Source organism: Equus asinus, chromosome 5 (assembly GCF_041296235.1).
Source record: "Equus asinus isolate D_3611 breed Donkey chromosome 5, EquAss-T2T_v2, whole genome shotgun sequence".
NCBI classification, from domain to species: Eukaryota; Metazoa; Chordata; class Mammalia; order Perissodactyla; family Equidae; genus Equus; species Equus asinus.
The window spans coordinates 88,458,463-88,483,849 of NC_091794.1; the positions used below are offsets into that span (position 1 = coordinate 88,458,463).

The following is a 25,387-nucleotide window of genomic DNA, read 5'->3' on the forward strand; positions in this document are numbered from 1 at the left end:
CAGGCTTGGCTGGGCTTGGCCCGGGATCTGGCTGTAAGAACTGAGCCGGTGAAATAAAGGTCTTCAGTGTACTGGGCAGGGTCCGATCAGGCAAAGACTGGATGAAGGGATGGCTTGTAAAGAAGTACAGTCAACACTTTTCCTGCCAATCCAGTGTGGGTCACAAATATCACTTATTACCTTTATTTTTAAATAGGCAGATACTTTATAGAGGAAGGAGGTGTCTTTGGTGGCCCTGCCCAGTCTAAAATGGACCCAAACCCAACTTATCATTAGAATCACTCAAAGGCTTTTAAAATACAGAATCCTGGCCTCATCCCCAGAATTTCTGATTGAGGAGGTCTGGGACAAGGCCCAGGAATTGTAGTTCCAAAGCCTTCTTAGGAGATCTGGATGCCAGGCCAGATTTGTGAACCACTAATATGGGACACCTACTCTGTGCCAGTTGTTTGCAGGGGAGTTTTGGGTCATTCCTGAGGGGTTTGGTCCCCTGACAAGACAGCAGCCTCTTGAGGCATGGGACTATGATGTATGTGGTGATATGTGTGGTTGTATGTTATATGAGTCTGGCCAGGCTGAGGCCGCCATAATTCAATCGTTATGATGGTGGTAGCCTCCAGGGATCCAAGGATGTTGACCTCCATCAAGGATGTTGACCTCCACGTTGATATCCCGGTGAGGACCGGGATGCAAGGTCCAGTACTATGACATTACAACTTTATGTAGCCATCGCCTGCCTTTCATTTCATTTGAATGCAGCAAAATGTGGAGGGGAGGGCTGCTACGCACCGGGCACTGTGCTCGGCTCTGGGAGAATAACGGGGCTGACTCCAACATTGTCCTTGCCCTCCAGAAGTTCAGAGTCTGTGAGTGTGATAAGCACATACTTTTATTGTAAAGTAGTTTTTTAATTATTGAAATAGTAAGTGTGGCCACAAAGTGCTACCAGAACGTAGAGGGAGAAAAATGTATTCCAATTGAAAGATTCTCACAAGACTTCCTGGAGGATCATAGCACAGGCAAAATTTCAGCCCAGTCCAACCCAGGAATCTGTCCAGAACCAAACTATGAACACAGCTTAGTACAGGGCCCGGTCCAAACGCTGTATTCCTACAGCTGAGAGTCCTGGTCCAGGGTATCTTGGGACCACAGCTGGCTGGGTGGAATGGGGGCTGGACAAACCAACCAAGTTTTATGGCTTAATCCTGGGCTGTGACCTCTACTTCTGAGGGGAATGACATGTATCTGCCTTTGTCACTTCAGCTTTCACCTTTGGGATCAGAGCTAACAGGTTCCTTTCTCTCTGTAAAATTTTCACAGTTATGTATCTGCTAAGTGTGCTCCCGTGGCCTCGCCGCAGACCGTGCCTTCCCCCCTGAGCTCTGCCATGTCTGCCTCAGACAGCGATTGAGGAGACACAGAGTTTCACCAATCAGGGTCTGTTTTTACAGCTGCTGGCTCAGGGGCTGGGGCTTAAAGCTCTACCAGTAACCCTCCCGCATTCTGTGAGCCTCTGGGCCAATCTCATTTGGTCATAAGTGTGTCACCATCAGCTCTGGGCATTGTGAGTGTTTTTGGGTTCTGTGGGTCCTGGAGAAGGCACCACTCACCTTTTCTAGAGCTTGGATTTCTAGGAGAGTCTTTAGTTATCCCTCTGGGATTTAAAGACCCCTCCTCCATTCCTCTTGTACAAAGGCAGTCTTCTGGGGAGCTCAGGGGAGATGGGCTCAGGAGCAGGGCTGCTGCCCTACGCTACCTCGTTCACTCCCATCTTGCTCTGGGAGTCGGATAAAACTCCCTCCGCGGGCTTGAAGGCAGCTCTCTCAGGCTGACTGTAAACTCCGCTGGATCATCATGGATTCTCCTGGAGGGAAATCCAAACATATTTCCTTATGATCATGGTGAGCAGCTAAGTGTGCTTTTCCAGTCTTCAGTAGGTGGTGGTCTGAGGTATGAGCTTAGGGTAGTCAGAACCATGGCTGACTCTAGACTCCCTGAGTGAAGATGCTCTGCTGAAACAGCCTTAGAAAAGATGGTGGGGCTCTGACAGAGTTCAGGGGCTCAGGTGAAGAGGACAGGCCCTGAGGGCCTCAAAGACCCAGTGGCCTGGACCTACAGTCCCAGGAGCACCTTCTGAGCTGCTGAAGATGCAGTCTATACCCTTTCTTAAGTTCCCCTGAGCTCATGAGAATTCTTGGACTCAGGCTACATCATGGCAGCATACTTTTCTTCCCAGTTAATACCTGTGTTTGGCTGACAGCTAAATAAAAACAGCTGAAGCTAACCCCCTCAGCTGACTGAGGTCTGCTCCTGTGGCAAGGAGAGAACCCTACAAGTAACCCAAGGATCCTGGAGCCTAGGCACGGGCAGCTGTGGGACCTCACACCGGTGAGAAGCACTTTTTAGTAGACTTTGCTTGGTGCTCAAGAAAGACAGGGTCATCAAGGCACCCACTATTCGCCCCACGTGGCACAGCTCATCAGAATCCCAGACTAACCTCAGGACTGACAAAATATCCATCGCTCAAGTGTAGAGCTGTTCAGCACCAGGCACCCCCTTGTAGCTGCCAGAGTGCGTCTCCTTTCCTAAGCTGGTCTTCCCATGGAAGGTGACCCCAAGGCATAGTAACCAGCAGTCAACCGTTCCTGCAAATGAGTTTTGGCAAAATCTTCTGGATTTGGAGTTACCCACTCATTCGTTGAGGAGAAGAGGGAGTGAGGACCAGAGATAAAACCTTTTGTTCTGGAGTCGTGCTTGGTTGAGCAACGGGCTATACTAGGGAGGAAGTGGGGAGGCTGGTTGAGACTCAGAGATGTGCTGAGCAACAGAACTGGAAAATGCCTCTTGTATCAAATTCAACAAAAATTGAATTTATCCCTCCCATGTGCCCGGACATAGTGCTGCACTCAGTCCCTTCAGAAGCTTCATCACAATGAATCTTCCCAACAAAGGTGTGACTTAGAGTTGATAGTCCAGTTTTTATACACGTGGAAATAAGCTCAGTGAAGCACAGTGGTCTGCCCCCCACCAAAAATGGTGTATAGCTAGGAAGTGAAAAACAGGCAAACCCAAATTTTTCAGGATTCACATTTGTTCCAGCTTTGGGGTGGTGGCTTTCTTTGGCCTTGTGTATTTTCCAAAGAACTTATGGTCTGTTTTCAAGGTAAGTGCTGAGCTCCAGGACTGTGGACTCAGCTTCTTCCCAGGAGTGCAGAGCAGGGACTTTCTTCGTACTTTGTTCCATAAGGTACCAGACGTGTCCTGGGAGGTGGTGACAGGAGATCCTCAGCCAGCAGCTAAGGAGTACATAAGACGCCAGTTCAGAGCCTGGCCTTGGCAAGAACCTCTGAGCGTCTCAATGAAGAGGGTCTAGACGCTAGGGTTAGCAGCCAGAATGATGCTCCTGGATGGGCGTTATTCCAGAGCCGTGGCACAAACCAGTCTTGGCTGCAGGGTGATTCCAGGCAGTGGGTAATTCCCACAGGTTAGACAGGAGCTGGCATTTTGCTGATAAGCAGTCAGTTTATATAAAAAACCCAGCCATCTTCTAAGGGGGAACAGGGAACAGAGTCCAGTTGTAGGAGGCAAGAACTTAGCAATCATCAGACTCCTACCAGTGAGCTTCGGTTTAAGATGCCAGTTCCAGAAGGGTATTGGATTGTGAATGAGGAACTTGAGGCAGAAGCTACTTCCACAGGATAAAGGATACTTTTGTGGAAGGGAAATAAACGGACCATGAGTGGGGTGACCATACATCCATATTTGCTTGGGATAATCCCAGTTACATCTTTTATCCTAGGATAATTATTAGTAGTACCATTTTTCATTCTTAAAAGTATCCCAACTTGGGCAAGATATTATGTGGTCACTTTAACCATGACCCAGCAGACTTTCTGCCAAGAAAAGGGTTAGGCCTCAGCTGAGTGCTTTGGACGCCGAGAGTGATCTCTGAGCCAAAGGTCTATGAGGTGGTTGACCCCCTCCTACCTCTCCCCTCATCCCATGCCACGCCCCCCCTCGCTTACTCTGCCCGGACACACTCACCCTCTTTCAGATACTCATGTACTCTAAGCTCTTTCCTACCTCAATGCCTGTGCATTGTAGTCCACCATGCTGGAATGTTCCTCAGGAGGTTGGATCCTTCTCATCACCCCTAAAACTGTCCCCTCCCCAGAGTGCCCTTATCTAACCACCCTATCCAAAAGAGCAATCCTTCATTTTCTGATTTCTTCACATCCCTTTTCATAAGCACATTAGTCAACTTTCGCTCTAGCATGAATAGTCCAAAACTCAGTGGATTGCAACAACAAACATTTATTTCTCATTTGCATCCCATAAGGGCTGTAGGTCAGTCGCAGCTCTGTGGGGCTCGATTGGTCTGTATATAGCCTCTCGTTCTGGGACCCAGGCTGGAGGACCAGTCTATATGTAGGACATCCTGTTCTCATGGCAGAAGGCAAAAGCTCAAGAGAATAGAGTGAAACCACCCAAGAACATTGAAAGCCACTGCCTGGACATGCCTATGCCGTGCTCCCTCACATTCTGGGGAGGAAAGCTAGTCACAAGGTCCAAAGTCAGTGGGGTGGGCAAGTGACCCAAGGGCAGGGAAGGAGCAAATGATTGTGAGGAAAGAATACAATCTACCAAATAAGCTTCTCCCTAGACTGTACACTCCATGAGGACAGAACTGTGTATGTGTTGCTCACTGTTATATCTCTAGTGCCAATCATATAGCAAATTCTTAGGAAATGCCTGTTTCCTATTTTTGTTACAGTTTTATAACAAATATGTAAAAGTTTTTCTATTTTTGTTATAGTTACTATTGACTGTATTAGTATTGGCGTTATTATGTAGACAAAGCCAACATGGTGGAGATAGGAGAGACCCTGGTTTGGAAGACACTTGGCCATCCAGAGCCTGTTAATGCAGGATTTTGTTCTACAGCCTTCAGGCTGATGGAGTCGTAGCCAAGGGTGGCTTGGGTACTACCTTAGTCTGTTTGGGCCGCTGTAAAAAAATACCACAGACTGGATAGCTTATAAACCACAGACTGGATAGCTTATAAACCACGGAAATGTATTGCTTACAGTCTGCGGGCTGGAAGTCCGAGATCAGGTTGCCAGCATGGTCGGGTGAGGGTCCACTCCAGGGTCACACACTTCTCCTTGTATCCACTTGAGAGAAGGGGACTAGGGATCTCTCTGGATCCTCTTTTATATGGCACTAATCCCATTCATGAGGGCTCCACTCTCATAATTTAAGAACGTCCCAAAGGCCCCACCTATTAATACCATCATCTTTGGGGATTAGGCTTTCAACATATAAATTTGCAGGGGGTTGGGGGTCGGGGCACAACCATTTAGACCATAGTAGGCACTGAGTGGGATAAGCGTGGTACACAGACACTCCGTGACTGCAGCTAGGAAAGATAAATGGGGGTGGGAGGGACCCACACCACTCAACAGAAATGATGCTTAACAGAGTTTTCCAGATGGACAGGAGGAGAGAACATTCTAAAAAGAGAAAATAGCCTGAGCAAGACGTGGGGTTAACCTTGCACATTTGTAGGGCTTTAAGTAGTCTAATATGGCTGGAAAGGAGGGTGCAGTGGGGGGTAGAAAAATAAAGATAAAACAACTTGGCAGGGGCCTGAGGTCTTTGGGGTCTTTTGTGCCCTTTTAAGGAGTTTAGGTTTTATCTTCTGTGCAACAGGGAGTCTTTAAAGGGTTCCAAGCAAGGATATAACATCATGAGAATTTGTGATTTACGAAATTCACTCTGGAGCCAAGATGTAGGATGAACTCAGAAGGAGATTTAAAGCCAGGAAACCAGGTAGACTGTTGCAGTAGGAAGAGGACCTTAACTTAATCAGGGTGTGATGAAGATGTGACAAGTACAAGAGATATTGAAGAGATAGAATCGACAGAAGTTGGTTACTGATTGGATATGGGAGTGAGGGAGAAGGAGTTGATATATTTTGCTTAGGCAACTGGGTGTTGTCATTCATGGAGATAAAGAATGAAGGAGGCTTAGGAAAGTAGATAAAGAGTTCAATTTTGGACGTGTATTCGAGGTGCCAGTGGGATCTCCAGGAGAGAGGTACATCAGGCAGTTTCATATCAAGTCTGGAGTGTGCAGGAGGGTCTGGGCTACTAGTATTTCTTTGGGAGGCAATGGCATAAAGGAGGAGTAATTGGGGAGTGAGAAGAGGGCCAAGAGAAAGCCCAGAACTTGGTGATGACAGGGCTGAATCGTTTGCGGATGCCAGGGAATATTCCAGATTCTAGAATCTAGGAGAATGAGGTTTGGCGAAAAAGTCTAGGAGTTCAGTTTTGAACATATTTAGTTTAATTTGCTGTGATAAAATGCAAACTCCTTCTCATGGTCTGAAAGACCTTTGCCGTCCTCCCCAACTCATCTCCTGTTCCGAGCTCTGTGGTTCCCCCTGCTTCTGCCCCATTGGCCTCCTGTCTTTCACTTGCAATTCCCTCCATCTGTAGTGAATTTCCCTGAGGACGGCTGGCTCCTTATCATCAGGCCACATCTCAGAGGCCTCCTCCTCAGACAGCACATCTCTGACCTCCTTATTGAAAGTAGAGCACCCCCACTCCATTCGCTTTCTTTCCCTTCACCCAGTCTTATGTTCTTTGTCACCTATTAGAATGTAAACTTCATGAGAGCTGAGGACTTACTTATCCGTCTTGTTGGTTGCCAACCCATATGTAGAGGGGTGTTTGGCATACAGCAGGTGCTCCGTTAATACTCAAGCTAGGTGGAGACATTTCAAAGACCATTGGGTATCCAGGTCTGGAGCTCAGAAGAGAGGTCTGTCCTGGAGGTATACGTTTAGGAGTCATGTGTAGGGTGGGGTGCCCTAGAAAGAATGTGAAATGTGAGATGACCCGAAACAAGAGCCTTTCATGTTCCAAAATGCAAAAGTCAAGTAGAAGAGGAAAGCTTTCAAATGACTGCAGAGGCAGTCAGAGGTAGAGGGGAAAAACCTGGAGCGTTGTGATGGAAGATGGAGTGAGTGTGGTTCAGGGATGTGGGAGGGCTGAGCTCTGTTGGAGGCCCTGCTGATCTAACTCAGGCCTCAGGACACCAGCGCCTGCCTGGGTGGTGAGGATTAGACCCCCCAAAAAAGGAAATACAAAAACTTGAGCGCAATTCATGGCTTTGGGGTCAGATTACATCAAATATGAATTTAAGAGGACATACTATGTGCTCAGGAAACATGTGGCCAGGATTGTCCATTTATCCCTGGTGCTCCTTCTGGAATGTACGAATTTCTAGAAGGCAATCTCAGCATTCTCCTCAAAGAGAACCAGGCTTTAACTTAATCTTGTTTATAATAAGGATGTGCCCTGCCAGGTGACCAGTTTCACTCCTCATGCATATGACCTTGAGAACCTCGCACAGCTTCTTCAGGCCCAACGTAGTTAAACGTTAACTTTCACCAGCTCCAGTGGCAGAGATAATGTTAAGATAACTCAGATGAAAATTAACATACACTGAGCTTCTGAGCGGAAAGAGGTGAAAGAAATTCAAGAGTGAGCTTGTAAAGTGTCTGCCTCCAGCTCAGCTATAGCATTAATCAGCAGGGCGGCCTTAGTTTACTGGTCCAGGGACACACAATGAAGCAAGCACAGTCTGATTGGGCTTCTCCTGCTTGAGTGAGCACTGCTGGAGAAAATCGCCCAACCAGGCAAATTGGCGCTGCTACAAATTCTTGGTCACCAATCTCAATCAAGCCTGCAACAGCGCCTAGCAATGCATGTGTATCTCTCAACTCATTCTATTCTGCTCCTCTCCGTGGAAGTTCCCAAGCATTCTCCACTCCCCTCCAACCCATGAACAGCCCCCTCTCCTCACCTTGAACTCGAGAATGACCTTGCCTCCCACCTCGCAGGCAACGTCCTCGCCTTCCAAATACCAGACACTGAGCCTGCAGGTCATGTCCAGCGCCCTCCTTCCTCTCACCTTCCCACCTCTTATAACAGAGATGTTCACTCCTCTTTCCTATCAAAAACCAAGCCCCCCATAGATTGTGTGTCCCATTTAGGCTTTAGATCAGGGACTTTCAAACACCTTTAACCTCACAGGAAGAAATGCAAACACAGCACATATTCACGCGCACACTCAAACATAATCAAAACGTACATGTCACAAACAGTCCTTACCTTTACTACCTATAATGTGCTCAGATATTTTCCATTCGCTTCCTTTTGTTTTTGGTTTTCTTTCTTTTTTCTTTTTTCTTTTTTAGCATCGAGCTCATGACCCACCACATCACTTTCCTGACTAACGGGTTGCAATCCACTGTTCCAAAAACTTTGCCTTTGATTCTCCCTCTCCTGCCACCTTCTCAGGAACCTCCTGCCTCCTGTAATTCATCCTCCTTCTCTGTCGCTTCAGCCTCCCCGCTTCTGCCCAGTCCTTCCCATCAACATTCAAATTTTTCACATCTCTCTTACCTTAAAAGTAAAGATCTGTCTTCACACCCCGCATCTTCTTGCTGGTTCTCTAATACTCTTGTTCACATCCAGACTTCTTGGACAGGATGCCTACCCTTGCTGTGTCCATTTCTCACCTTGAGGCCCCTCGTCACCCCATCCATTCTGACCTCTGTGTCCACCACGCCTGGAAACTGTTCTCATGAGGCCACCAATGAGTCTCTTTTTGCTGAAACCCAGTGGGTCGTTTTCTGCCCTCGTCCTACACAGATTCTCAGCTGTGTTTCAGAACAGATAGCCCTTCCCTCCTTCTGGAAACCACTCTCCTGTTTGTCCTCCTACCTCTAGGCTGCTTCGTCTCCATCTGCCCTGCCAGCTTCTCTCCCTTCTCTTGCAAAATTCCATGCTGTCTTTTTTTTTCTTTGCCAATTTGATAGCTCTGTTGTTTGAAGTTTTTGTTTTCTAATGATATTGAACATTTTCTCACATCTTATGTCCAACTTCATTCATTCTTTTGTTAGTCGCCCCTTAATTTCCTTTATTCTTTATTCCTTATTTCCATATTTCTGTTTTGAGTGTTTATGTTTTTATCGAATTGTAATTCTTTATATGTTAACTGTAGTAAATATTTAACTGTAATAACTTGCAAATATTTCCTTTCCATTTGTTCCTCACTATTCAGCTTTTGTTTGACTGATTTTTGAAATTGAAAAGTTTTTCATTTCTGTAGTTAAAAATATCATTCCCATTATGATTTCTCACTTTGATATAATGCTAAGAAAGTCCTTCCCCACCTCTGAGATAATACAAATATTCTTTATATTTTCTTCTAATACTCTATGGTACATTGAGTAAGGCGTGGATCTAATTTTTCCACAACTGATTAGCCATTTGTCCAAGCATCTTTTATTGATCAGTCAGCCTTGACCCCACTAATTTGAAAAGCCCTGTTCATCATATACTAAATTTTTAGATGTCTGTGTCCATTTCTGAACTTTCTTTTTTGGTTCCATTGATCTCTTGTTTGAAGCTAATACAATAGAGATTTTATTACTGCAGCTTTATAATGTTTTAATATCTGAGCTGGCAAGCCCTCCTTCCATAGGGAGAGAGTAGGTATCACGGCTGAGAGCTGGCCTCTGGAACCAGCTTGTCTGGGTTCATATCTCAACCCCATCACTTATATGCTGCGTTACTGCGAGCAGGTTACCTGAACACCTGGGCTCAGCTTCTGCACCTGTAAAATGGGGATGATAATAGTGTCCACCTCAGAGGATGGCTGTGAGAGTCGGTGAGTTAAGACATATGGTGCTTTTGGAATGTTACTTTATACACTATTTATTCCTCATCTTTCTTGGCTATTTTCACCTGTTTATTCCAACAGATAGATCTTACAGTTGTTTCATGTTCCAGAAAAAAAAAATTGGTGTGGGTGTTGCCTGGAATTTTGTTAAATTTATACAATGATTTGAGGACTATTGTCGTCTTAACAATATGAACTCTTCATCCAGAAAAATATGTTGTCTCTCATTTTTAAATTTTCTTTTCTGCCTGTCAATAAAGTTTTGCTGTTTTCATTATATGAGTCGTGTTTGTTTGTTGTTTTTAGGGCTGAATTTTATTTGTTAATACTTTTCAGATAGGATATTTTTACACTGTGGGTGTGTCAGTGTATAAGCAGATGAGTGTGAACATGTGGATCATACATACTATTTTATGGGAGTATTTGGATCAAGATGAAATACCGTAGCTATTACAGTTTCTTTAAAATTTTAAAGCTCTGGCCATGAGACCACCATTCCTTTAGTATTTCCCGGTTTCTTCAAGTTTTGCCCTTCATACAATTTTGGTAATTCACATTTTTGGAGGAAATTCTCCATTTTGTCAAGATTTCCAATTGATTAGTATGTTATACATACTACTCTTTTATAATTGGCTTATCTACTTGATTTTATTATCCTGTCTCTCTATATATATATCTTCTCTCTTTTTATTTCTTGAATAGACCAGTAAGAAGTTTTTCTTTCATTGACCTCTTCAGTTATTTTTTCTGCTTTTATCTTTACTCAGTTTATTCTCCGTTCTCTCCTTAATCCTGTTTAATTATTCTCTTTGAAACCTTTTGAGTTTAAACACTCATTTCACTTATTTTATTTCTTTATTATTTAATAATGAATAGGCTATGAATTTTCTCTTAAATACAACTTTAGCCTAGTATTATCATCACTTAGAAGTAGTCTGTGTTGACAGCTTTTGTTTCCTCTTTGAACTCAAGAACTTATTTAGGAAAAGGTTTTGTGAATTTTCAACTGATTAGGGATTTTTCTTTGTTTTTTTATTATTGGTTTCTAGTTTATTTGCACTGTGAACAGAAAACGTGTCCCAACAATTTTCATTTTGTGGAGGAATTTATGGAGATTTTCTTTTCGTCCCACAGAAAGTTCATTTCTGTAAGATTCCATGGGCACTTGTGGAAAAGGTAGTGTTCCTCATTTGAAGGCTACAGAATTTCATATAACACATACACACTCATAGTATTTTACAGATCTTTTTCTTTATTTACTTTTGACTTCAGATTGGTATATTTTTCTCCAATTCTTGTATTTTTTTCCCTTTTTTTGGTAGGAAGATTTGCTCTGATCTAACATCTGTTGCCAATCTTCCCCTTTTTTCTGCTTGACGAAGATTGGCTCTGAGCTAACATCTGTGCCTGTCTTCCTCTATTTTGTATGTGGGTTGCCACCACAGCACGGCTTGATGAGTGGTGTAGGTCCACATCCAGGCTGCTGAAGCAGAGCTTGCCGAACTTAACTACTATGCCACGGGGCCAGCCCCAACACTAGTATTTTTTTAAAAATAGTTTATTTTGTCTGTTTCAGTGCTTTGGGGCATAAAGTATCATAACTCTCCTATCTTCATTTTGGAATGTGTGCATCATCTATTTTTTAAATATCATCTTTGAATTTTGTTTTGCTTTGTCAGGCCCCTAGTAATTGAATTATCGTTTCGAAAGCAGTGAACCTAGCAGTAACAACACCAAAATAAAAGACAGTAAAAGAGGGTTTTTCATCAAGCCTCTTTTATTTTCTATTCATGGTCATGTTAAATAATACTCCAATATTATGTACAGTAATTATGCATCCACTTGTTGATGAGTTGTCCACCTTTATTATTTTTCAAAAGTCTGAACTATCTGAGAGCTGTCTGATTCAAAGATTTATCTAAGGTCAAGATCCATGAGCACAACAGTAACTACCTTTAAAGAGAGGGAAGGTACCTCATCTCTCTCCCTTGTAACCCGGTGATTGATAGTGATGAGATCCAATCACGACACTTTTGTTGTCCTCACTGGGGATGCTGAGACTCAAACTCTATTCTCTAACAGAAATGTTCCAGTGTAACATGCAAACATAATTTTCCAGACCAAGAATGATTAGACCTTTGTAGGACGGTACCCCTTGCCTTTTCCTGCCCTTGTCGCAACAAGAATGAGATATGTCTTGGAGTGGAAGACTGAACTTTGTAGGGCCACGTTCTTGTTCTGTTAGTGGCAGTTTATCAGCTCCATCGCTTTCCAGATGCAAGAAGAAATGTCTCCCAGTAGCTGTCCAGAGGACTCTTGGGCTAAAAAAGAATCATCCAAGAGTCTGGGGTGATATTATAACATCCAAGGGTTTGAAATTAACATTAAAACTCCTTTCTTCATGGTTCGCATTTGCCTCCACCAGTTCTCAAACCCTGGCTGCACGTTAGGATCACCTGGGGAGCTTAGAACCTGTGATGTTCTGGGCCTACTCCACCAAATAAAAAGGAATCTTTGGGGCCTGGGCGTTGGTAAATTTTAACACTCTCCCAACGTGAAGTCTGAGCTATATTGGCCCATTCCTTCATTTTTGACTATTCTGAGTCACTTTGTTTAAGGCATGTTTCTTGTCCCAAAATGAGGGTTATATTTTACTAGGAGAGATTAGACCGTATACTCTTATACACTTATCGTAACAAGTGATACTTTGTCTTTTTTTTTTAGCATCTTACTTTACATTTCCCATCTTTATGCTTTCTTGTTGTTTCCTTTGAATTCCATTTTTTTGCTAAATTCACTGCTTTGCTTTTTCCCCTTTGGTAATTCTGAAGATAAGCTACTTTATAGTCTATTACTAATTACACTTAACATCTTTAAAAACATGCTCTAACCTATATTTCTCTAATTAACCACAGAAACTATATAACAGAATTTCTTGCAAGACGGAGAAATTAGCATAGCTTCTTGCTCCAACTTTACTCATTATATCAGTAAAATCTGCAGTATTTTACCCTGGGGTTTGGGCAAGCGTGATAGCTCATATCTTCTCTTCCAAGGGATATTTGTTATACTGCCATTCTGTTTTATAACTATGTTTATAGCAATTATTTAGATTCTTTACTAGTTGGTTTATTTGCTTGTTGCCAACCTTTTTTTTATTCTTTGTTAACCGTAACTTTCCCATAGTCGAGCTCTTCATTTGGATTCTTCTCTTGGTTGGGTAGAAAACATCTTCAAGTAATTTTTTAATGAATTTTATGTGAATAATATATTTTTTGAGGTCTTTGATATTGGGAGTAGTTTCTGTTGTCTTTGCTTTTTAGCACCTTGGCTGGGTCATACTCTTTTCTACTGTAAATTATTTAGGGACAGATCCATACTGTATCTAAGAGAAATGCATTGAGGACCATGGCACAGTATTTTTCCCTAGTTTCCAGAGTGGATGCTGGTATCCACCTATTTCTTCAGACTTTGGTCAATTCTGTTGATTGGGGCTTCGACCAGGATGGGAATGTAAGGCACACATATTCATGTTGCCATCTTTTCAGATAGTATCAGCTATTAAATGCTCATTGACTCATTCATCAGATATTGATTGAGCACCAACAATGTGCCAGGCACCGTGGGAGCCATTTGGGATTCAGGAGATTAAACAGACAAAATTTCTGCTCTCATGGAGTATATGTGTGTGCGTTGGGGAGAGGGAGGGACCCCCCATAACAATAAGCGAACAAGGTAATTTTAGACAGTGATAGTTAGAGCTACTATTATAGCTGCTCAAAATGATGCCTCTGGAGCTTTACAACATGGCAACCCCTTAAAAAGGGTATAGAGAAAAAAGTGTAAAGTGATAGAGTGAGGGAGCCAGGGTGGGGACTTGGATAATGTTAATCACATTCTCCTCAGCAGCAAATCCATTTGTTCACACGCTTACAGTGCCCTGATGATCTCCTCTCTGTGATCGTAGTGCTTGTCTTTGTCTTCAGTCCACCTTGGTGATGTTCTTGTTGACAGGCTATTGTGGTTTTTCCCCTTCTGTCTTCAAGGCCTTTGGCTTTGTTGGGTTAGGATTCCTCTTTATTCGCATTATGCTGCCAGCGGGACTACCACAAAGCTGGAGACAGGATGGCTGTGTGGGGGCATCCACGTCCAGCCTAGAGCCCCCAGCTCAGTGCTGATGTAATGGTTGGGGTCAACAAGTAGATCTTCGGCAGATTCTAAGAACACCCTCAAGGACTCCACTGTTAGACTTAGGCCCGGTGGGCAGTTCTGTTCTAATAGTGGGAGATGGTGTTGATGGGTGGCTAAGAGCTTGGCCCCTGGAGTTGGATGGGCTTGAATTTGCATTGATTTGCATAGATTTGAACTTGCTGCTACCATTTACTGGCCACGTGACCCTGGCAAGTTACTTAACCTCTGTGAGCCTCAGTGTCTTCATCTTTAAATGGGGTTAATAACCTACCTCTTAGTGTTATTGTGACAGTTAAATTGAGTAATTGATTAAAGTGCTTAGAACAGTGCCTGCACTCAGTAAATCCCCCATAACATATAATAATAATTACTATTAGCTATAGCTTGGGTTCCCTAAAAGCTTTTTCATGCCCTTCTCTCCCTTTGGCTCAAACTCTTCCTATACTCATAAAATAAAGAGGTTACAGGAATAAGACTGAATGTGTCTTAGGGACCAGGTTCACTTTGCTGAATTTGTTGGAAGGGCTTTGAGTAGCAGATTGGAAAGAAAAACCAAATTCATGAAAGGGGAAGATATGTGGAGTCAGGGAGAGGAAGGAGAAACTCAGCATGAGGAATCCCCAGTTCCTTTGTTTTGTGTGTTATTTTCTTTTGCAAACATGATTTTATTATTATTTTTCACCTTAGCTTCATTATAATTAACAAGCCAAATATTATACTTGCTTCAGTTTCAGTATTATTAACAACCAACATCAATATAAATGTTATAAAGGGATTTAAATGTTTGTCCATATTAAAAAATGTTTAGAATGGGCTTATATCATTTTTGCAGTCAGAAAAATTAAATATTGTTTTCATTTTGAAAAAACATCACCCAGAAACCTATTACTCTAATACAATTTTAATTGGGGGGCTCATGTCCTTTTCTTTATCCGTAAATAAATAAATATTTAATAGCTATAATCAAAAGTATACATATAATTTTATGATCTACTGTTTTACTTAAAGTTATGTTTAACATTCTTCTTTCTGCAGGGTCATATTTATCACTTTAATGATTGCAGTCAAGCCGTATCACATTAAGGCTATCACTTACGCCACATTATTGGGCTGACACATAGGTTGTTCACATTTTTCCTCTGTAATAAAATTATGTCACTATAAACATCTTTGTCCACGTGGCTCTTTTTCTTTTGAATTAATTCTTAGAGATTACTGAGTAAGAATATTTGAAGAGTTTTGTGGCCATTGATAAGAATTCATATACTCCCTTCCAAAAGGATTATATCAACTTCACTCTGCAACAGGCAGTAAACACACATGACTTTCCATGAAGCCTCCACAATTGGGGTGGTATATTTTTTCTTTATTTTTTTTTAGTGAAATATGGGCTGTGTTTTCATATTAATTCTATTTTCTCTCACTTGAATCCTCTGAGCATTCTCTTTGCTCATCTTGGCGACGTTCTTATACCATGATAAAAGCTCTAATTCAATATTGAAATTTGCCCTTGGCTTATTTGTTGCAATTATTTTCTTTTCATTCTGTTATTTTCCTTTTTAATTTTGGTTTAGTGTTTGTTTGTTGGTTTTTCCATTTATGGCACTTTCCTTGGTTCAACCGTGGTCCAAGGTCTGTTAGTCACCGGCATGAAAAGAGTTTGCAATAAGGGTTTTCAGAGGAGTGGATCTTAGGGTAAAGTGGGAGAGGAGGTGGGCGGGGCATCAAGGTGAGGCACTATCCCTTCTCTCCCCCAGTTTCTTCCAAAGCTTTGGTCTCTGAAAGAATGTGCTTACCCGGCACCTCCTTAGCATAGCTTTGTAGCTCTGAGGTTGCCAGAATCCCCAAGGCACACCTGTCATGTCCCCACCAAAAACGTTCAAAGGAGAGAAATGGACTTGGACTGTCTCCACCCTGGTTACCACCTGGGGGATCACCACCAGCTAAGAGATCCCAGGTGCTCTGACTGCACTTTAGCTTGAATGATGGTTTTACCCCAGCACAAGGGACTAAGAACATGCAGGCGCTGTCTGGGGTGAGCACACTGAAGAGGGGAGAGGGAGCCAAGAGAAGACCAACGCTGGCATGTCTGCAGGTTGCCAGAGAGACCTTTCCTTGCGCCATGCTCAGCATGGAACCCAGCATGCCTGCCACCTAGAGCTCGGAGCCCAGTCAGTCCAACCCAACTGTGTCACCTTTCTTTCTATTGCTCTTTACACTAAGGAAATGCTCCCCCTGCCAGCCCTCAGTGGCCCAAGCAGAATGCTGGGGGCACCTACTGACCTCCACTGCTCTTCTCTTTCAGTTTCCTGCTTCTTCAACTTCACCAGCCCCTCTGGGGTCGTCCTGTCACCCAACTACCCAGAGGACTACGGCAACCACCTCCACTGCGTCTGGCTCATCCTGGCCCGGCCTGAGAGCCGCATCCACCTGGCCTTCAATGACATCGACGTGGAGCCTCAGTTTGACTTCCTGGTCATCAAGGATGGGGCGACTGCCGAGGCCCCCGTCCTGGGCACCTTCTCAGGAAACCAGCTCCCCTCCTCCATCACAAGCAGTGGCCACGTGGCCCGTCTAGAGTTCCAGACTGACCACTCCACGGGGAAAAGAGGCTTCAACATCACCTTCACCAGTGAGTCCTCCTCTGTCCCCAGCTGGCCATCCCTCTGACTGTCAGCCTCTGAGGATGGTTGAGGGTGCTCCCGTGGAGGAGTGTTAGTGTGGGTGAGCTGGTTCCAAGGGCATTACGGGGGCTGCCATGGCCAGGCACGGGGCTCCAGCTTGACCAGAAAAAGCATAAAGCACTGGCTGCTGGGCAGGGTGCCCTTTTCTGTGGAGTCACTGGCTTTTGAGCATTTATTTCCTATAGGTGTGACATGTAATGTAAAAGGAGCCTGGGACCTCATTTCTCCCTCCCACGCTCCCCCTCCTAGAAGGCCCAGCTAGAACCAGGAAGAACCCAAGAGAGAACGAGCGTCTGCCATCCTCTCATTAGTCACTGATTTCTCTCTGATGTGCTCCCCCGAGTCCTTGAACGCCTACTTACTGTTGACTGCAGGTATTGCTGGTGGGGCTGCTCATGCTTCTCTTGCCCCGTTCCCATTCCCACCATCAAATCAGAAACAGAGGTCTGGAGCAGTGTTTCTGTTTGGCGCTGGGGCTGATAAGAGCCAACTCTAGGGGCATTTCCTCATCACCCCTCTCAGGGCCACAGGCCAAAAGTTGTCACCTCCGATTTCAATCCTGGGCCCCTTCTCTAGAAACAACCGGAAGCTTGGCTGGGATTATTTTCAATTCTGTGTCTCATGGGGTCATAGGGAGGGTAGAGATGGGGGCAGAAACTTCAAGACTGGAAATAGCAAGCTGGCAAAGGTAGCAAGAAGTGCTCATCTGGTCTGCATAAGCTATAGACCCCATGAAGTTGGCCAATGGCAAATAATCAAATGGGGCTGCTGCTGGGTCTGCCTGAGCAATTAACCAGATCCTCTCCCAGAGGCTGCTTGTGGAATGCACATCCCCAGTTCAAGCTCCGCCCCACGTATACTGGCGCACACGTAGAACTGGTCCCTCTGGTACTTTTTGACAAAACTGATCTCTCAGCCACTACCCCCACCCTTGCCATAGAAGTCTTGCTTCCTTCTCCCGCCTGCCTCTGGGGTCTAGGTGAGCTGAAGACAATGGGTCCAAATGGTGGGCCACTGGGGACTCCAGGTGCCAAGAGACCACCCAAGATAACGCCCTTCCCTGATGCTCAGTCAACACGTCCTTCAGGACGCCACACTTGCTAGAAACAGTTGACCTTTTCAGGGCTTGCCCCCTCCCTCATCTATGGGCAGCAGGAAGCAGGTTCAAAACAGGTGTGGACACCAATGGGGACCTGGGGCAAAAAGAGATACTCATAGTCTCCTAGGAAAACCAAACCCCAGTAAGTCCCCGCTTACTAGGACTTACTAGCAGAGGAGCCCATGCTGAGTCCTCGGGAGGAAGAGGCGGAAGACGGCCTGCCTGACCTGAGGACCGAGCTATTACCCAGCATTTCTCTCCGAGTTTCTCCACCATTGTAAAAATGATGCACATCTGACACATGAATACTCAAAAACCAATACTCAAAGAAGAAATGCTAACTACCACCCAAAATCCCTCCACCCGGAAATGGTTCTTGCCGCTATTTGGGGAAGAATTAACAGACATCACTATTTTTCTATGCATTTGTACAGACAGTTGGATGGATGAGTAGAAATAATTTTTTAAAATCTGGGCTCCCTCCTAGGCCTGCTGAATGAGAATCTCTAAGGGGATGAGGCCCCAGCATCTACATTTTTTCCACAGGCTTCTGTGGCGATTCTGACGTGGCTGGTGAAACAATAGACCATGGTTAAGTGTTTGGGAACTCGTGTAGTCTCTCCCCGCAGAACATGAAGCTCCACAGTCACATCGCAACTGATGATCATCCAGCTGGGCTTGAATCTGCCCGGGGCCGGGGAGCCCGCCCCCCGACCCCCATAGCTCTCTCCAGAGCTAGAGAGCGCTCAGGGCTCCCCCTCACGAGGACTTGAAGTCTGTGTCCCTGTGCCAAGGATCGGTGATCCCATTTCCACCCCTGGAGCTCCTTAGGGAGACCCTAAGCCTCCTTCCCCGTGGAGCGTTTTGAACAATGATGACGTGGCCCCTGTTTGCTGAGCACCCGCCATGTGAACACTCTGAGTCACCACTCCCGACTCCACAACGAAAACTTCTAAGCTAAGATCTGTCCCTTTCACACACCAGGAAACTGAGGCTTGAAAAGGTGCACAGGTGGAACTGGGTAGTACTGAAATCCTTGACTTAGAGCTTTTGCTCCCAGATGTTGGAAATAGCTCCATACTCCTTTTGTATGCATACAAGTGTGTGTGTGTGTGTGTGTGTGTGTGTGTGTGTGTGTGTGTGAGACTGATAGGGTTTTGAATAGACAAATGCCTGGACTTCTGGGCCCCAAGAACTACTTTTCTTTCTACCCCATATTTCCAAATGTCAGGGCAACCTCATGGTCCTAGCTCCTAATGAAGAAAGGTTAGGAGACTGAAGTGTGGGCTGACCTAGGCTTTGCATTTCGGAGGGAAGGGTGTTGGGGACTCCGTTGAGGCTCTGCAAGGGGTCGTCACCATCATCTCCATGTCAGAGGCTCCCACAGCTCAACTTTGATAGGAGGCATCACCAGGCCTGCAGGCCTCTCACCTCCAGCAAGATCCCTCAGCCTCTGGGGCCGCTTCCGTGCAAGTGTTTCCATCACTAGGGAATTTCAGAGGCTTGGAAATTGAGTTCTTTAAAGGGGCATATGCCCCGGCAGCCTTGAAGCCTGGTCTCCCCTGGAAAGCTACCATCCTTAAAAGAGCAGGGGTGCCAATAGGATGTGGCATCAGAGACTTGAGGGCGAGAACTGTGGCACCCCTGGTGGGGGCAGGCTGGGAATGTGCTTGGTGGAGATGGAGTGGGAACTCATCCTTAAGGAGTCCTTGGCATCTGTCAGGTGCTGTACCACACACTCTCCACTTTCATATTCATGTCAACGTTCATTTTACTTCTATCCCAGAACAACCCCGCAAGTGAAGTTGATCTCCATTTTATAGGTCAGGAAACAGAGATTACATAAGTTGCCCGAAACCATGTAATGAACAAGAGGCGAGGCCCCACTAAACGCAAGTGTTCTGACTCCTTCCTCTCCCCCAGCTGCATTATCAGCTGCCTGGGAGAGCGCGCGGCAGCCTGACAAGCGGGAAGGCAGTGAAGCCAACGGCTTCAGACAGGGTTCATTCCAGGGGACCTATTTCATTATGCTCCTTGTCTATTGGTGTCACAGGAGTTAGAGTCCAGCTCACCTGCAACGTAAATGATCCCGTAACTGTCTGAAATTAGGGAAGCGTGGAATGGATTTGACATTGAGGAGACAGATCTGCTTCTTAGCCATGTTGAGCCTCAGTTTCCCCCTTTGTAAACTGGGATAATAGTATCTACTTCATGAAATCACTGTGTGACTTAAACGTGCTAACATGAGAAACAGCCCCCTTCCTGATCTCTCAGTGTTCTTTAGAATGAAGCAGGATAAGGGGTCCAGGAAGGCGGATCCGGTTTAACCAGCACCAGCCTTATGCCCCATGTGGCACATTGGTCCCTGGCTCTAGGCTGTCCAGGTCTCCCTCCAGCATGGTGGCTTCTTGGGCTAGTGGTGGAGGTCTAGTTTTGACCATCATGATGAAGCTTATTTTTCTTTGGGTGTCCTACTCACACCAGCTCTGTCTAATCACGTCCTTGGCCCCCATCCACACAGCCTTCCGACACAACGAGTGCCCAGATCCTGGCGTTCCAGTAAATGGCAAACGGTTTGGTGACAGCCTCCAGCTGGGAAGCTCCATCTCCTTCCTCTGTGATGAAGGCTTCCTCGGGACTCAGGGCTCAGAGACCATCACCTGCATCCTGAAGGAGGGCAGCGTGGTCTGGAACAGCGCCGTGCTGAGATGTGAAGGTACGTGCCTGCCAGGCTGGCGCTGTGGCTGTCAGCCCGGGAGACAGAAGAGGGGGACCGAGTGACCAGAACCACAGTGGCCCATTTCTGTATCATCCTTCATCTTCTCCCGGGACCCAGGGCCACTCTCTCACCCTCACGCTGGAATGGCAGGGGCTTTAGAGGACCACTTTGCATAGAATTTTGTGTTGTCACCAGAGATTAAACTGGAGAAACACTGGGTCTAGACTGTCAGGCATCAAAATCACCTCTTCATTCCACTGGGAACTCCCTCACTATCGCGGCCATTAGCAGTCCTGCTTCCAGCTCCTGCCCGGGGCAGCTCCATCAGCCCGAAGCAGTATTGGCAGTGCTGTGAGCTTTCAAATCTTTCAAGTCGCCTGCCGCTCTCCTTGTCCACGTGCTAAATTTCCCAATTCCCTGGGACATCTCCCAGGCTTGGCCTCTGTGCCCCTGTTAAATGCCTTGAAATCCTAGCGGTCAATCTTCAGGAGACTAAGGGCAGACCAGCCAGAAAAAACACAGCTTGAAGCAAGCACAAGGGTTATTATGGTGTCTCCTTGATCCTGCCTTGCCACACAGACAGGTTTTGACTCAATTTCAGACCAGCCATCTGTTCCACCAAAGTGCAGGCTTTAAAACACAGATTAAGCTTCTTGAGGGCAGGAATCATGTCGCATTTGTGTACCAGGCACAATGCCAGCACAGAATAGGCCTTCAAAGAATGTTTGTGAATAAGGGGTGAGTAGTGAGTACCCACAGGCCCCTCAGAGGCAGTGACAGCATCCAAGGGGGCAGGGGCTGTAATTCTCTCCTTTTGGGGACCAGAAAGCTTCTTCCTCTCATCTCACATGATAGACAGAGGGTGGGGACCTAAGAGACCTCTCTATGTACCCAGTCCCCAAACCCAAATCTGAGCACCCGGGCCAGCAAGTGGGAAGGACAGGAGCACAATGAAGGGGGCATGCCTTAGAGTAAGCAGGGCTCCAGAGCCAACGGGTGGGTGGAGGGGAAAAGAGAGACCACTAAGAGCACAGTGCGTGGAGCAGACGGGCTGTGGTCAAGGTGGGCTTTCACTTCAGAGGGGCCTGGGCTGGAATCCTGGCAAGTCACATTTTCCCTTTGAGCCTCTGTTTTTTTCAGCTGAAAAAGGGGGATGGGGTGGGTTAATAATAAGGTGCACGTGTAAAGGGCAGGTCTTGGCATAAAGTAAGCACTCAAATGTGTTAGCTGTGCTCTTGCTGGTTTGTCAGCTCCGTGAGGTCAGCGAATCTTTCTTGGCCTCATGACGCCACAACTGGCATATTGTTTGACACTTGGTAGCTGCTTGGTCAATACTGGTTGATGAATCACTGAATGAATGAAGGAAGGAAGGACCTTTAAACTAGGTTCGAGCCTCCCTAACGGCCTCCAGAGCCCTGAGTCTCACCAGACTGCCTTTTGTCTCCACCCTGAACCTTATCTGCTGAGTCACCCTGGTCTAGTGACTTGACTTCTCTGTGCCTCAGTTGCCCCAACAGTCAAGTGCAGTGAACAATGGAAACCTCCTCACGGGGTTGTCGTGAGCATGCACCACTCTTGGAGCAGTGCGTGGCAGCAAGGCAGCCCTCACTAAGTGCTGGCTGGGAACATCATTTTAACCTGATTTTAACCACTTCTTCCTTGGACCAATCAGATGAGTAGCACTCCACTTTAGGGCATCAACTGGTACATTTCCAGCCTTCCAGGTGCCCGCCCCAACCATGACATGAACAGACTTCTTTCTGCCCTCCAAAGTCCCACACTGAGGTCTGCACAACCGCATCTGCCATTTTTCCTCAGCAGAGTGAGCACTTTGGGAAATAACAGAAGCTTTGCAGTCAGACAGTCAGTGTGACTCTCACGGCTTCACCCCTCCCAGCTCCAGAACTGATAGATGAGGTGACTCCCTCGTCAGCAGCAGGTGATCGTGCCTGTCCGATGGAGTTGTTCCTGGGTGACGCAGAGGACCACAGAAAGAGCCCAGGGTTGGAGGATCATCACTCGGTGGCCGTTCACCCTTCCTTCAGGCCGGCCCCTCATTCTCTCTCGTGCTCGCCCATCTCCTCTGATTTCTTTGGTTTTCTTTGTGTTGGTTCATCTCCCCCAGGACATCTCCCCTGCTGTGTCCAGCTCCCCTGGTCTCTCCTTTCTCCTACTTCCTTTGGTTCCGCATGGACCACCGCTGGACCACTCTGTTGGACACCTGCTCTCACCGTGATTACATCTTCCTTTCCCAGTTCTGTGGACCTGGGTCCTATCTCCCCACCAAGATTGTGGGCACTTTGGGGGCAGAAGTCCAGGCCCCCGGTGCCCCTGAGCCTGTGGGGGCTCAGTCCCAGTGGAGCTGACCCCCGTGAAGAAGCATTAGGACTTGTAACTGCAGAATCCGCTTCTCCTCCCGACTCCCCGCCCTCCTGAATCAGGAGCTCCTGGACCACAGTTCTGCGGGTTCAGTGAAACACTCAAGACCGTGTCTCAATGCACGAGAGAATTCGACCTTTGTTAACAGACCTTAACACGGCTCACTATTTCATAGGCGAAGTCCTAATTTTGAAATTAAAACTGTCTCATTCATTCTGTCCCTGGAGGGGGAAGTGCTGAGTTTGGGGAGCAGTAGGCAACCAGAAATAAGGGGCAGTCTGTTGGAGAGACCCTGACTTGGCACAGGGGACAGCCGGCTTGGTTTTCTCAGTGTGATGGATGTTTGATGCCAACCTGGTTTGTGGGAATCTGGGGAGCAGCATAGCAGAGGGACAGAGTGACAGGCAGATGCCACCTACGATGGCCAATCCCAGACTTACAACAGTAGAGCAGGCAGGTAAAGAAGCCCCTGGAATCTGGCCCCTCCGTGGCCCCTTGCTCTCCTTGTGTCAGAGCCGTGGGAGAAACCTGCTTTGCAATCAGCATCTTTGTCTTTTTCATTTTTTCTAGTTTTGTTTTTGATTAAGTATCCCCACCTTGTGGACAATTAAATTCAGAAGTTAATGGTCTTTTTAAAAATCTTTTAATATATGCTAAGAGCCACTTAGGTTTTAAGAGGCTGCAAGAGGACAAGGGAGAAAATGGCTTCTTCTCCTAAATTTAGAGGGAAGGATGATCATCTGGCTGGTGTAAAGCAGAAGTTGGCAAACTTTTTCTTAAAGGGCCAGATAGGAAGTGTTGTCAGCTTTGTGGGCTATAAGGTCTCTACTCGACTCTGCCATCTTTATGGGAAAATGGCCGTAGACAATACATAAATCGATGGGCCAGATTTGGCCCCAGGCTGTAGTTTCCTCCCATCTGATCTAGAGAACAGAGGACATAAGGGATGCATATGTTTAAAATCAGAGATTTCCTAAGAAAGACATCCAGGTAGTAAAGGCATCTACATAGGAGCAGCTGGTTCTCTCTCCCCCGCATCCGTCAATTCCTTGTCTCTTTTAAGGAAGAACCCAGTAATCATATCCTCTGTGACAAATGGTTTACAAGTGTCACCTCATTTCAGCCATGCACTGGCCTAGGGAGTGGAGACTGCGTCCCCACTGGGGCACAGAGAGGTTAAGTCTCTGGCCCAGGGTCCTCCTAGCTTGTAAGTGGTGGAGCCAGACTTCAAACCCCAGCCCGTGGCTACACTGTTACTGTATTTTTCTTGAATTATATCACTAGAAAGGATATAATTTCAAACATGTTTACAAAAGACTTTAAAGCATCTAAAAATAAGCTGAAAAGCAGATTTTCTACTTTCCATATCCCAGTAGAAAATTAAAACAAAAGGAAACATATTGCCCCTCACAAAAGACAAGACGGGCCGCCACATGGAAGCATCAGAAATTGACAGCATAAAGCAAAATGGCAGCAGTAAGGCAAACATATCTGTTATGACATTAAAGGTAATTAAACTCCCTACTAAAAGATAAAGAATCTCAAACTGGGTTTTAAAAAATACGTTGCTTACAAGAAATACAAGGGGGAGAAAAAGGAGATTAATTATGTACAGTGAGCATCTATTTTTATTTTTAAAGTAGTACTTGGTTGTTGTAAAAAATTTGAACAATACACAAGTACAGTAAAGTTCAAAGTGGAAATATTCATTTCCAACCCCACTCCCCAGAGGAAAAGGATTGAATAGTTTCGTGTAAACATGTTCACGTTTTTTCCTCTGTGTGTATGCGTGTTACTTTTATAATCAGAAAATTTTAAAGTCCTTTAAAAAAAAAGATCAGACTGAGAAAGGCAAACACCATATGACTTCATTCATATGTGGAAGATAAACAAACACACGAATAAGGAGAACAGATTGGTGGGTACCAGAGGGGAAAGGAGTCGGGGGAGGGTGAAAAGAGTAAAGGGCACATATGTATGGTGACGATGAAAGCTAGACTGTTGGTGGTGAGCACGGCACAGTCGATACACGAACTGAAATGTAATAATGTACACGTGAAATTTATGCAATATTATAAGCCAATAGGACATCGAGAAACTAATTTTTAAGAAAAGGTCCATTCTCCCCACTCCCACAAGAGGAATCTAGATATAAGTGATGGTTGTAACTCATATATGATCCACATATGAGTGATGGTTGTAGCTCATTTAGGCCTCCAAGAAAGAAGTAAGGGTACTCATTGAGTTTCTAACATTATCTCATTTAATCTTCTGGTCACTCTTGTGAGAAGGGTATTATTATCTCCATGCATGAGAAACCTGCAGACCAGCGAGGTGAATTGACTTGCCTGAGATCACCCAGCTAGTAATATTTGAACACTTACCAAGCACTAAATACTAGACCAGTGCTTTACATACAGTGTCCTATCGAATCCTCAAGACAACCTTGTGAGGTAGGTACTGTTCTGTCCTCATTTCACAGATGAGGAGACTGACGCACAGAGTAGTTAAGTAATTTGCCCAAGATCACACAGCTAAGTGAATGAGAGAGTCAGGTTT

At 45.5% G+C, this 25,387-nt stretch overlaps 1 protein-coding gene across 1 annotated transcript in view; it reads left to right on the top strand.

The window, feature by feature from the left end:
• CSMD2 (CUB and Sushi multiple domains 2) overlaps nt 1–25,387 on the top strand; it is a 588,433-nt gene that overhangs the window by 350,745 nt on the left and 212,301 nt on the right. The window contains exons 14-15 of the mRNA XM_070510384.1: nt 16,253–16,579; nt 20,252–20,446. Coding sequence (XP_070366485.1) covers nt 16,253–16,579; nt 20,252–20,446 — 522 coding nt within the window. The remainder of the gene's footprint in view (nt 1–16,252; nt 16,580–20,251; nt 20,447–25,387) is intronic.